The sequence below is a fragment of the Eriocheir sinensis genome, chromosome 17, assembly GCF_024679095.1.
Source record: "Eriocheir sinensis breed Jianghai 21 chromosome 17, ASM2467909v1, whole genome shotgun sequence".
NCBI classification, from domain to species: domain Eukaryota; kingdom Metazoa; phylum Arthropoda; class Malacostraca; order Decapoda; family Varunidae; genus Eriocheir; species Eriocheir sinensis.
The window spans coordinates 21,330,867-21,345,854 of NC_066525.1; the positions used below are offsets into that span (position 1 = coordinate 21,330,867).

The 14,988-nt window shown below is 43.4% G+C and overlaps 1 protein-coding gene across 1 annotated transcript in view; it reads right to left on the reverse strand.

The window, feature by feature from the left end:
• LOC127000131 (uncharacterized) overlaps positions 1-14,988 on the reverse strand; it is a 109,862-nt gene that overhangs the window by 49,923 nt on the left and 44,951 nt on the right. Inside the window, exon 2 of the mRNA XM_050863550.1 lies at positions 526-736. Coding sequence (XP_050719507.1) covers positions 526-736 — 211 coding nt within the window. The remainder of the gene's footprint in view (positions 1-525; positions 737-14,988) is intronic.

Sequence of the window (14,988 nt, forward strand, 5' to 3'; positions counted from 1 at the left end):
CAGCGACGGGTCGTCGCATCGGACAAAGGCCCGTTCCCCCTCTGAGTGGTAAATCTTCAACGACGACAACGACCTCACTCACCCTTCCTCCACCTCCAACACACCCTCACATTCTGTAACCACCCTTTCTCCATTCCAACACGCCCTGTGCCCATCCCTCCTTCCTCAAACACACCCACTCACCCTTTACCCATGGCCTAATAGCCCAGCCAGGGCTGATGGCCCTCTCCCCCCCCCCCAAAAAAAAAAAAAAACTATCCACCTTCATCACCAAATACCTACTCTTTCTCCATCCGAAACACATCCTCACACCCAATACCCACCTTCATCACCTTATACCCACCCTTCCTCCACCCGAAACACATCCTCACACCCTATACCCACCTTCATCACCTTATACCTACCCTTCCTCCACCCGAAACACATCCTCACATCCTATACCCACCTTCATCACCTTATACCCACCCTTCCTCCACCCGAAACACACCCACAAACCTATACCCCCTGTTCCCCCCCTCCACTCACCCACAACGCTGAGCCTGAAGCGGCGGAATATCTTGGGCTGCGTGGACACCTGGCACTCGTAGAGGCCAGAGTCGGTGATGGCGGGCCGGTCCACCTCCAGGCTCCAGAAGGGCGAGCCGGGCAGGTGCAGAGCGCGGAACCTTGTGTCCGTCGTGTACGTGAAGTTACCCGTGGTCAGCACGTGCAGGTCCTTGCGCCTGATCCACGACACCTGGGGAGGGGAAAACCTGTTGTACGTAGTGCGGGATAAATGTGTGTTTTGTTTAATTGATGTAATGGTTGATGAGGTGCCTGGTTTTAATTAAGGGATGAAATTATTAGAGGAATATCAGGTGCTTTTGTCTGATTCGTGACACCTGGGAAGGAAGAGCACCTGGTTGTGTGTACGAGGGGAGTAACTTTGTTTGAAGTGGTTATAAGGTTATGAGGGCCTTATTAGTATACCTTTTAGATTTAGGAGAGATATAGGCAAGCATTGGTTTAGTAATAGGGTGGTGGGGAATGTAATAGACTCAGCAATCACAAAGTTAGTGTAGGGACGATAGCTTGTTAAGAGTAGACTAGATAACTACATGGACGAGGATGACAGATGGCAGTGAGGTGTGGGTGCAGTAAGGAGACAGGGTACTGGAGCGTACGCCCGTACCGAAGGTAAACGAGGATTCAAGCCTGTACCTGTAACCCCTGAAACTACACCTCACCCATCGTGAGTAGTGGGGAGAATTCTGGAGCTGCCCTGTGTAGGCCACTCGGCCTCTTGCAGTTTCCCTATGTTCTTATGTTCTTATGTACCTGTCATCAGTGTTGGCAAGCCTGTGAATGATGTGTCTCCATGGTGGCAGTGATCATGCAGGCGTGAGGCGTACAAGTCATTATGATGGTGAACAGTGATCCCCGCGCCGCCTCATGCAGAGGAATGGTTTATAGCATGGAGTCTGGAGAGGAGTCCTTCGTTTATAGTGAAATATTTAGGAATGCAGTAATAACGAGTGGCGAGGCACTGACGTAGAGGGAAAGCGCCTTGTGTTGCCAACTCTCAGAGGTAACGTCGGGAATGCAATGATATTTTAGTGTTGTTATTTAACTAAGCAATGGAATAAACTATTTATTTAGTCGCAAACTTCAATAGCAATGTTTATTATTCGATGGAAAGCGACCAAAGTGTCAATGTAACCATGTCGACAAAACCATCGGACATTGAGGGTAAAACAAAGGCGCATCGGTGACGTCACGTCACGCCGAGCCCAGAGTGCCGCGCGGCGTCCCTGAGTGAGGGAGGGTGTGGTGTGTCCGTGTGCCGTGCGTGTAGGGGTCCCCGGCGGGTGTGTCGCTCGTGTGTGTGGCGGGCGGCGGCGCGCTGAGGCGGTCCTACGCGAGGATCAAGGTGAGGAACGGTGTGGTGTTTCTTGCAGGAAGGGACGCAGTGTACAGGCCATGGCTGAGGCAGGGGAGGCCGGTGGGTAGGATGGAGTTAGTGCCCTGCCGTCTAAAGCCTTGTCCTGCCAGTTTGCTCCTTCCCGTGCGACTATTCTTGATTATTACAGTGATTATGAAGCTTGTCCATGTATATAACCACCTGGGGAGTGAAATGAAGATACCTAAAGACGTATAAATAATATTTGATAGAGGTTGTTCCGTGCAAGGATTGGCTGCCGGCCGTGACGTCATCGGTACCTGGCCGGTGATGTTGACGCCGCGGCGGTGATCGAAGTATCTGAGAGTCGCCTTTCCTCCCGCCCAGACGAGAGGGACGGGGCGGCGTGCGTGTGTGTAACGTGAACGGGGCCTCACGCTGACATACTGCAAATGAGGAATGAGGGTGTGAAGGGGCGGGAAGCGTGAGTGTGAGGGAGTGATATAAAGTCGTCGTACCTCAGGCTGCTGGGAGGAGAGATGGAGGGGGGGTTGATGGGGCGGGAGAGAGGTGTCATATGGGGAGCAAGACAAGCCGTAGCAAGTCTCGATAATGTGTTGATTTGACGTAATGAATGTTTGACTTTGCTAAATGGTTGTTTTAAACTAGAATTATTTCGTGTTTGTCATTCCTAGCGCGTCCATAAGGCTTCCGGTAATGATGTAACGAGCTAAGTATTCTGAGCTCATTTGTGATCCGTGTTGGTGTTCCGAGCCGAGTGTCGCTGTGTGCGGGCCCAAGTGAAGCTGCCAGGCGCGTGGTCACTCGCCACGACCCATACAGCCTAAACAAATTGCCGAAACTGTTACCTCACTTAACGTAACCTTTTAATTCCCTACATTTGTTTCAGTGTTTATTTTTATTTTTTATTCCTATATCTGGATCTGGATATATATTGCGCAGGGCACCTTTCAGGTGCATAACACGCATATTTGTGTTGGCTGTTGGGGGAATGGGGGAGCCGAGTGTGCAGGGGAGGGAAGTGAATCAACTGTTGTTGTTAGTGTTGGTGTGTTGTGGTGACAAGTGAGTGTGTATTTGTTTTCTGAATGAGTCTATTGTATCGCAGTCTAAAATCTGTTGAGGGAGGCTGTTGCAGTCACGTATGGTGCGTGGAAAGTACGAGTGCTTGTATATTTACAGTATCTCTCTCTCTCTCTCTCTCACTCTCACTCTCTCTCTCTCTCGTGGTTTTTCGTTTTTATTTATATATATTTTCTAACACCTGAATTCCCGTCCTATTCCTGTAGCCTAACTATTCTTGAGGGTACTTCAGTATTCCTTCTAAATATGACGAACCTGCCCCAGTCACCAGGCTCATTGTGCTGTAAAATATTGACTATTAGGTCGTCCTCATTACAGCTGTAGTTTGACGGGTGGTAAATCTTAGGAATCATTTCTAGCACGTACGACGGGGTTTTGACAAGAGGATAGGCGTGTTTATGTCACAAGGGGTGTATTTTTCCGAGCGGGCTCTTCCTTTTCTTCAACCCGGAGCTCGCAGTCTCATCACCCATCGACTTGGAAGAAATCGTGAAGCCAGCGTGGAAAAATACACCCCTTGTGACATAAACACGCCTGTCCGCTTGTCAAAACCCCGCCGTACGTGCTAGAAATGTTGTAATTATCACGACACCGTGCCCTAAACGCGCACCCGCTAGGAGCCGCTATTCCTAAGATTTACCTGACGGGTTACTAAGGACAACAAATGACGATCAGGAACAAAACCCTTGAAAATAAAGCACACATCTAAGACAAACCACTAACGCTAGTCGCTAACCGTCCCCACAGTAAAGAAATCGGAAGGAATTTAATGGGATGAATGCTCTGGCTGGAGTAGGTAGGAAGACACCTACCGAACGGGCGCAAGCCACTCCCGGTGAGGTATATATGGGAGGTGAGAAGGGAGCTGAAGCCCTCCAAAGACCCTTCCCATGTCCTCACTAACCGTTTCCCTATTGTCTCACCAACACCGGAGAGTAGTTCAGCATGCTCTTTAAAGACAGATCCTAAATTTATCCACACCACACTTCATTCACACAACATATACACATTCTCTTCCTTACCGAAACACAGGTTTCTGATGCAACTGACAGCAATCTCTACTCTGTTCCTTCCTACTATCTCTATCCTAAATTTCAATCCAAAGCTGGATGTTGCGCCTGCGTGCGCAACGACATCACTTGCTCTCGTGCCCACAACCTTGACTCTTCTGAATTTTCTACCATCTGGCTAAGACTTCATTGTCATTCTATTAATAAATACATCTGTGCTGTTTATCTCTCACCTAACTCCACCAACTATGTAAAAATCTTTGACTATTTGAATTCTAAAGTGGAGCACATCTTGACCCACTCTCCCTTCGCTGAAATCTCCATCCTAGGAGATTTCAATGTTCACCACCAGCTTTGGCTTTCATCGTCTTTCACTGACCATCCTGGTGAACGAGCCTACAACTTTGCTCTCCTCAACGACTTAGAGCAGTTGCTCCAGCACCCTACACGTATTCCCGACCGTCTTGGAGACCGGCCCAACATTCTAGACCTCTTCCTTACCTCAAACCCTTCTGCTTATTCTGTCAAACTGTTCTCTCCGTTGGGCTCCTTCGATCACAATCTTATTTCTGCATCCTGTCCTATCGCTCCTGTACACCCTCTGGACCCACCGAAGAGGCGATGCTTCTGGCATTTTGCTTCAGCTCGGTGGGACGACCTGAGGATGTACTTTTCCGATTTCCCGTGGAATGATTATTGCTTCCAGGATAGAGACCCCTCTGTGTGTGCTCAGCGCATCACAGAGGTGATTATCTCTGGAATGGAGGCATACATTCCTCGTTCTTTCTCTACTCCTCACGCTAAAAAGCCTTGGTTTAATCACGCTTGTTCTCGTGCTGTCAATGATAGAGAGGCAGCTCACAAAAGGTACCAGAGCCTTCAAACTAATGCTAATTATGAACTTTACATTTCTGCCCGAAATCGTGCCAAATCTGTTCTCCGACTAACCAAAAATTCTTTCATTAATAGAAAATGCCAAAATCTTGCTTTCTCTAACTCTTCCCGTGACTTCTGGCATCTAGCCCAAAACATCTCCTCCAACTTCACTTCTTCATCTTTCCCTCCACTCCTCAGTCCTGACGGCAACACTGCCGTCTCATCTATCTCTAACGCTGAACTCTTCTCTCAAACTTTTTCTAAAAACTCCACTCTGGACGATTCTAGGCATATTCTTCCTACTCATCCCCCCTCTGACTCCTTTATGCCTGTTATAAAGATTCTTCAAAATGATGTTTTTTATGCCCTCTCTGGCCTCAATCCTCAGAAGGCTTATGGACCTGATGGAGTGCCTCCTATTGCCCTTAAAAACTGTGCCTCCGTGCTGTCACCCTGCCTGGTCAAACTCTTTCGCCTCTGCCTGTCAACATCTACCTTTCCTTCTTGCCGGAAGTATGCCTTCATACAGCCTGTGCCTAAGAAGGGTGACCGCTCCAATCCCTCAAACTACCGTCCTATAGCTTTACTTTCTTGTCTATCTAAAGCTTTTGAATCAATCCTTAACCGGAAGATTCAAAAGCACCTTTCCACTTCTGACCTTCTATCTGATCGCCAGTATGGGTTCCGCAAGGGGCGTTCTACTTATGATCTCCTAGCCTTCTTAACTGACTCTTGGTCATCCTCTCTTAGCCGTTTCGGTGAAACCTTTGCTATTGCGCTGGACATATCAAAAGCTTTTGATAGGGTCTGGCACAAATCTTTGCTTTCCAAACAACCCTCCTACGGTTTCTATCTTTCTCTCTGTACCTTTATCTCCAGTTTCCTTTCTGACCGTTCTATTTCTGCTGTGGTAAACGGTCACTGCTCTTCCCCTAAATCTGTTAACAGTGGTGTCCCACAGGGTTCTGTCCTATCTCCCACTCTTTTTCTGTTGTTCATTGATGATCTTCTTTCCAAAACGAACTGTCCTATCCATTCCTACGCCGATGATTCCACTCTGCATTACTCAACTTCTTTTAATAGAAGACCCACCCTACAGGAACTTAACGACTCAAGGCTGGAGGCTGCAGAATGCTTAGCCTCAGACCTTACTATTATTTCCGATAGGGGCAAGAGGAACCTGGTGTCCTTCAACGCCTCAAAAACACAGTTTTTCCACCTATCCACTCGACACAATCTTCCAAACAACTATCCCCTATTCTTTGACAACACCCAGCTATCACCTTCCTCAACACTAAACATCCTCGGTCTATCCTTAACTCAAAATCTCAACTGGAAACTTCATATCTCATCTCTTACTAAATCAGCTTCCTCGAGGCTGGGCGTTCTGTACCGTCTCCACCAGTTCTTCTCCCCTGCACAGTTGCTGTCCATATACAGGGGCCTTGTCCGCCCTCGTATGGAGTATGCATCTCATGTGTGGGGGGGCTCCACTCACACAGTTCTTCTGGACAGAGTGGAGGCTAAGGCTCTTCGTCTCATCAGCTCTCCTCCTCATACTGATAGTCTTCTACCTCTTAAATTCCGCCGCAATGTTGGCTCTCTTTCTATCTTCTATCGATATTTCCACGCTGACTGCTCTTCTGAACTTGCTAACTGCATGCCTCCCCCCCTCCCGCGGCCCCGCTGCACTCGACTTTCTACTCATGCTCATCCCTATACTGTCCAAACCCCTTATGCAGGAGTTAACCAGCATCTTCACTCTTTCATCCCTCACGCTGGTAAACTCTGGAACAATCTTCCTTCATCTGTATTTCCTCCTGCCTACGACTTGAACTCTTTCAAGAGGAGGGTATCAGGACATCTCTCCTCCCGTATTTGACCTTGCTTTTGGACACCTCTTTTGTTTCTTTTTTTAGGAGCAGCGAGTAGCGGGCTTTTTTATTATTGTTTTCTTTTTTGTGTGTGCCCTTGAGCTGCCTCCTTTGTTGTAAAAAAAAAAAAAAAACTAGGTAATAATATGACTAGCGATGTGCCACTTCCTCTAGCTAGCTTGTCTCCTCCCCTTGTCCTCCCTTCCCTTTCCCACTCTCTCGCTGTCTTTGTCCCTCCCCCACCATATGACTTTTCTCCTTACCCCTTTTAAACCCCCCAGCCGGCCCCCCTTCAGTACCCCCCACACCCCTTTCCTTATCCTCTTACCGCTCCCCATTCTTCCTCTTCCCCTTCGTCATCCCCACTAGTTCTGTGTTATATAATTTTGCTTTCATCCCTCCCCATACTTCCCTCCTTTCTCTCCCTCCTCCGCCTCGCCCTATCTCGTCTGCCGGCTTCCACTCCTCATCCACCTCCTCCCTCTCCTCTTCCCCGCCATCTCCACCTCTCCCCTGCTCCAGAGCTCCTCCTGCTCCCACCTTCCTCCCTCTGTGATCAATGGCCGGGAAAGGGATGACTTTTGATACGGGGATGGAAATAATCTACTGAGGATGAGCTGTCTCCGGGTTTTATAAGGGCGAGTTTATTCCTTTCCCAATGATAATTGCGGAAGACTTGATTTGCTTATTAATGGAGAGCTTTGTAATTTATTTTTCAGTGATATAGTTTGCGTTTGTATCACTTTAAAACACCTGGCCTCAGTAGTTGATATTGATGGTCTTGTATGTTTATTATTTTTTTTTATCAGTGTTCATATTCATTAAAGCGAACAAAATACGTTTAGTGTGTGTGTGTGTGTGTGTTTGTGTGTGTGTGTGTGTGTGCGTGCGTGTGTGTGTGTGTGTGTGTGTGTGTGTGTGTGTGTGTGCCGCCAAACATCTGCCGGAATCACAGAGTATTTGCATATATCATGGAACAGGTTATTAATATTAGTTATAATAATAATAATAATAATAATAATAATAATAATAATAATAATAATAATGATATTTCCAGTGCTATTCTACGGTGGTATAGCTACTGGAGAGAAAGGTAATAGGGTAATTATAGTGGTGATGATACTTGTTCCGGTGGCGGGGTAGTGGTGATGGTGGTGGTGGCGGTGGTGACTGGAGATAGTGGTGGTGATGATTAGGCTAGAGACTCGTGCGTGGAGCGAAATACAGGAAACGTGATGAATGTAACGCCTAAAAAAAGACATGCATGAAATGAAATCGAGAAAAGTAAAGACCATAATCCCCCTGGCGTCACGTGATGGAAGAACCCTGGGAAAAAAGAGGAATTATTATAGAGACAAAAGAACGAATGACCAAACCTGACAAAAATCATGAGTGTGAAAAAGCGAAACTAATTGCGAGATTCGAGTATTACAAGCATATTGTAATAAAACAATGTCAAACAAGGCGAAAAAATGCAGAAACTATAAAAATGACGTTGAGTGGAAAATGTACTGACATTGGGACTGACGCGAGGACAGGAGTCGTGGCGGGGAGGGAGGGAGGGAATGAACGGACGGGTGGGAAGGTAATAATGTGCCATGATGTATATAAATGATGCGGTGAATTGGTGCCATAGTAATTTGTATATTTCTCGTTGTTTTTGCTATTTTTAATATTATAATTAAATTATAATATTATTATTGTTATTATTATTATTATTATTATTATTATTATTATTATTATTATTATTATTATTATTATTATTATTATTATTATCATCATTAGTAGTAGTATTTACTACTACTACTTTTATTAGCATCACTACTTTCCTACAACTACCCAATTACTACCTCTACTGCTGCGGCTACTATCCACTACTACTACTACTATCCACTACTACTACTACTATCCACTACTACTACTACTACTACTACTACTACCACTACCACTATCACCACCACATACCATCCACCACTACCATTATTACAACCACCACGCACATTTATCACCACCATTGCTCACCCAGACTGAAACACACACGATTTGATGCCTGAGCTGGCTCGAGAGAAAAACGCCCGCCGTGAACTGCTAATCAAAGGCTCGCGTGGCGGTGCTTTAGGGAGGGAGAGAACGGGTAGCGGCGAGTGGTCCTCCTACGAGTGCGTGTGTGAGTAAGCGTGAGAGTGAACGGGACGCCGATACAAAGGTCAATGGAATACAGCATGGAAACAAAGGCAATACACAAAGGCAGCACTCGTGAATGCCACAGAGAGGGACTTGATGATTAATACAGAAATGGATAATAAAAGGTATTGTAATGGATGATAAAAGTTATTTCTTCGTTGACAGAAATAAAGGAAAATATAGGAAAAATGAGGAGAATATTGGTAATGATAATAATGACAAGTGTTCTGTGATGATGAATACTAATGATAACGGTAATAATAGGTGATAATGATAATAAATGTTCTATGATGTAAAAAAAAAACAAATAAAAACAATATATAATGGAAAGGGAGGAAGAAAAATATAAATGAAGGATAGACAGAGGAAGGAGAAATAACTTACTAATACTACTAATGATAATAATAATAATAATAATAATAATAATAATAATAATAATAATAATAATAATAATAATAATAATAATTGTAATAAAAAATAATAATAACAAAAATTGAAAAAAAAATTAATATTAATTCGTGGGTAAGGGGGTTAGGCGGGGTTAGTGTGACAAGATATTTCATTCTATGCTTACTGACATCTTGGAGACGCTTTATGTTCTTGTTATACATATTCTGCTAAGTGAATGATAATGAAAATGTTGATAATAATAATAATAATAATATACACTGCAACACAATCCAACGCCAGGCAGACGAGCGACACGGTATCAATCATTAAAAAAACATTAAAAAACAAATTATTATGTTTTCGCTGATGCATAACATTAATAAAAGAAGTGAATGTCAAAGGGGACGACAGCCAGGCAGCCAGGCAGACACCACCACCACAGTCACCATCATTACCGCCTGCAGCATTATCACCACCACCACCACCATTATCATCATCATCAACACTGCCATGATCACCATTTCCATTATCCTTTTTTTACCTTTTGCATAATGACTATATTCTCTTTCACAACCTGTATCTCTTGACGTCAGGTATTTTGTCTTAGTTCTTTCAGTATTCAGCTTTATCATCGGTATTTTCCTTTCCTTTGCACGGTTTCTGCCTCGAGTCGTGGCAATATTCCCCCATCTAACTTATTTTTAATACTCTCCCTCTTTTTACCTTGCGATTCTTCACATATTTTTCTTTAATTCCTCTCCTCTCCTCATGATCATCGGTTCTTTTTCCTTACACACACTCCCTCTTTCTTCCTCCTCATGTCAGTATTTCCCACCTCTACCTCCTCTTACATAACTTTCTATTCGCCTTTTATTTTTTTATCTCTTTAAACTTTCTACTCTCCTGATTATCGGAATATTCCTATGTCATTATTGTCCCCTTCCGCTCCCTCCTCGTACCTTTCGATTCATCTTTTTCTCTTCGACTCTCCCTTCCTCCCCCCGCTCCTTCCCCTCTCCCCATCCTCCCCCCCGCCCGCCTGTCCGCCGTTTTAATGCATGGATTCCCGCCCACTTTGACGAGTTGGAGCCCCAAGTTTAGCGCTTCGAGGTGGACATTTTAGCTCGGCGCGCCAAGTTACGGGCGGAGTGTGTGTGTGTGTGTGTGTGTCTCTTTTCTTACATATTCTTTTTCTTTTCGTTTCATTTCGTTTCTTTCTTTTCCTGTTTCTCCATCTCCATCTTCTCTTCATTTTGCTATCTCTTCTTTTCCAATTCCTCCTGTTTCTGCTTGTTTTGCTGCTGCTTCTCCTCCTGCTTCTTTTTATCTCTTCCCATTCTTGTTCATGTTCTTTCAGTTCTTCCTAATTCTACTCCTCATGGTATTGTTCTCGTTTCCTCTTCACTTCGTCCTAGTTTTACTCCTTTTGTTACTCCTCTTCCTCTCTGTTGTCTTCTTCCTCTTTCATTTACTTTTCCCTATCTTTTCTTTTTAATTTTCTTTTTGTCCTACTTTTCAACCTCCTCCTCCTCCTCCCCCTCCTCCAAATCCTCGTGTGCCCCATCTCTGTCTCCAACTGATCTTTCGTCCTTGTCTTTTATCATTCTCTCTCTCTCTCTCTCTCTCTCTCTCTCCTTCCTTCCTTCCTTCAAGTTGGAACGAAGAATAAGAAGTTCGAATACGAAATGCGCGGCGTTAAACTCAAAAGCGTTCAATGCGTCAAAGACTTGGGGGTCAAAATCGCGTCAAACCTCAAATTCTCACAGCAATGCATCGATGCAGCAAATAAAGCGAACAGAATGTTGGGCTTCATTAAAAGAAACTTTGTATTCAAGAATAAAGATGTAATACTCCCGCTCTACAACAGTTTAGTCAGACCCCACTTGGAATATGCGGTACAGTTTTGGTCCCCCCACCATGCAAAGGATATTGCTAAATTAGAAGGTGTTCAGCGTCGGACAACGAAAATGATCCCTTCCTTGCGCAACAAATCCTACGAAGAAAGGCTTTCTACCCTTAACATGTTCTCTCTTGAGAAACGTCGCCTCCGAGGAAAACTGATCGAATGTTTTAAAATACTTAATGGTTTCACGAATGTAGACAGATCAACATTGTTTATGATCGATGACAGTCTGCGCACGAGGAACAATGGCGTAAAACTCAGATGTAGACAAGTAAATTCAGACTGCAGAAAATTTTTCTTCACCAACGTTGTAGTGCGAGAATGGAATAAGCTTCCACCATCAGTGGTCCAGTGTAACACGATTGACTCCTTCAAAAATAAGCTCGACCGTCACTTCCTTCAACTTAATATCAACTAGAGTAGAAGTGCAACGTTTTGGAGTCTTCTGATTAATGTAAAATCACTTAGGTTTAAGGACAGACTACCAAGTCTGGACCATGGGGTCTGCGTGGTCTGATTTTCTATGTAAATCTATGTAAATCTCTACAAGTTGCTTCATAAGACCCAGGAAATAGGTATCGCGGGTAAGCTTCACGAATGAATCAAGCACTGGCTAAGCAATAGAAAGCAAAGAGTTGTAATAAATGGAGTGACCTCTGAGTGGACGCCAGTCACTAGTGTTGTCCCCCAAGGCTCTGGCCTGGGACCCGTTCTCTTCGTCATTTACATCAACGACATTGACCTTGGTCTCAATAATTTCATTAGTAAATTTGCGGACGACACGAAAATCGGCAATGCGGTACTTATAGAATTTGACAGGCGGATCCTACAAGAATATTTGCGTAAAATATCACATTGGTCAGTAAAATGGGAAATGCCCTTTAATATAAACAAGTGCCAGATTCTGCAGGTTGGTTCTAGAAATATAAAGGACTATGAAATGTGCGGCGTTAAAGTTAAAGGCGTTCACTCGGTCAAAGATCTTCGCGTCACAGTCGCATCTAACCTCAAGTTTTCCCAGCAGTGCAACGGGTCCGTTAAAAAGGGAAACAGGATGATGAGTTTGATTAAGAGAAATTTTTCATTCAAGAATAAAGATGTTATACTACCTTTGTATAATAGTTTCGTCAGACCTCATTTGGAGTAATCCGTGCAGTTTTGGCCTCCCCACCATGCGAAAGACATTGCTAAATTAGAATATGTCCAGCGTAAAGCAATCAAGATGATTCCTTCATTACGGAACAAACCCTACGAGGAAAGGCTGTCACATCTAAACCTGTTTTTTTTTTCTTGAACAAACGCCGCCTAAGAGGTAAACTGATCGAGTGCTTTAAAATACTTAACGGTTTTACCAACGTGGATCCGACCAAGCTGTTTGTGATGGATGATTCGACGCAAACGAGAAATATAGGCGCTAAACTCAAATGTACACAAGTTCATTCAGATTGCACAACATTCTTCTTCACTAATGCTGTCGTTCGAGATTGGAACAGATTACCACCATCAGTGGTACGGTGTAACTTGACTACATCGTTAAAGAATAATCTTGACCGCTATCTCCTCCATCTAAATGTTCACGAGGTCAGTTTCAACGCCATGGTGGCCGCATAACAACTGTCACTTAGGTTTAGGACAGACCACCTAGTTTGGGTCTTAGAGCCTGTATCTCTATCACTCTCTCTCTCTCTCTCTCTCTCTCTCTCTCTCTCTCTCTCTCTCTCTCTCTCTCTCTCTCTCTCTCTCTCTCTCTCTCTCTCTCTCTCTCTCTCTCTCTCTCTCTCTCTCTCTCTCTCTCTCAAAGATTGGACTCGATTAGGAAGCAGCTTACGAGAACATTATAATCCTTGGAATGAATGGAACTGGGAAGGAGAGAGGCGACGGAGGACTGAAGGGAAGGGAAGGGAGGGGGACAGAAGGAAAGGGGGAAAGGGAAGCTAAAGGATGGGAAGAGCAGGGAGGTTGGGGAATAATGAAGAAAAGGAAAAGGTAAGGAAGGGAAAGGGTAAGGGATAATAATAAAGAGAAGGGAAGGAGGTAGGGAAATAAAACAGTAAAGGGAGAAAGGAAAATGAGAGTGAAGGAAAGGATGGGGACAGAAGGAAAGGAGGAAAAGGAAGAGAAGGGAGTTAGGGAAAGGAGAAAGAATGGAAGGAAACGGAAGGAAGGAAGAAGAAATAGAATATCCGTCAATGTTTATCGTACCATAAACATTGACGGATGACATTTCTACAAACGGTGGCGTGATCTATCTGCCGTGGGTTTTTTACATTGATACCTGCATTCCTAATTCGTGGTGACATTTAATAATAATAATAATACACTGATATAACTACAACTACTATAACACGAGAAGATAAAGGATGAGAAGGGCAGGGAGATAGGGAAATGAAAAAGACAGGGGAAAGAAAGAAACATTAAACGAAGGGAACGGAAGGAATGGGAGAAAGGAAAGGTAACGGGTGGAGAGAGAAGCGAAGTAGGGAAATTATAAAAGGAATGGGAAAGGAATGGAAGGAAAGGGGAAAGGGAAGATGGATGGAAATAGTAACGAGGTTGGAAAAAGAAAGGAATGTGAAGGGAAGGGGAAGGGGAAGGTAATGAATGAAAAGAGAATGGAAGGGGGAAAGAAATGAAGGAAGTAAAAAAGAAAGATAGGAAGAAAGAGGAGATAAAAGAAAAGCAAAAATGGGGAGGAAGAAAGGAAGTAAGTAGAGAGAGGAAAGAGGATACCAAGTAAGAGAGAAAGGGAGAACGGAAGAGAGGAAAGCATGACAAAATAAAGGAGGAGTAAACACTTGAAACACTAGAAACACTTTAATATGCTTAAATACATCATTGAAAATTTTTGAATTAATTATTTCCACAAGCATCCCATAGGAAGCAAAGCTTTTGGGGCAAAACAAGATATGTAGACAGCGAAACGATTAAATACTGAAGGAAAGCAAGCAGCTCCCAACCAACCTAGTGCCTAGTGCCTAGGCACGTATGTATGAAGGTGTTATAGCAGATACATACCTATACATATAAACATAGGTTTTATAAAACATTTTCACCAGAAAAGAATATGATGATAATAATCATCACAATAATAATAATAATAATAATAATAATAATAATAATAATAATAATAATAATGATAATAATAATGATAATAATAATAATAATAATAATAATAATAATAATAATAATAATAATAATAATAATAATAATAATAATAACATTGATATTAATAATAACCTGGTGCATTTTATATAGTTAATCAAAAAGAAGGACATGAAGAAGGAAAAAATAAGGACACAATGGAAGTAGGTTTATTCAGTACTGTTCTATTATGTGTGGGTAATGTTTTTTTATGTGGTCAGGAACTGAATTCCAAAATTTCGGTCCAGAGTAGCACAATGAGTGTTGAAAGAGTGTCAGATTATGTAAAGGTGTTCGGAGATCTCCTCGTGTGCGGGTGGGATAGTTGTGTTGTGGATGAGAGGTTACATTGCCACTATGAATTACCTTGTACATGTTGATTGCAATATGAATTTTATTTATGTCAAAATTTTTTAATATGCTTTCCTCTTTAAAAAGTCCTTGGGTGTGATAAAAAAGCCACTGTTTGTAATAATTCTTACGATCTTCTTTTGTAATCTGAATAAGGGCATAAGGTGTGTGGGGTATGTGTTACAACAGACAGGAGTACAGTATAGAAGATGAGGAAGGACATGAGCGTTGTAGAGGATTCTGAGCACATGTGTGGGCATAAGATGTTTCACTTGA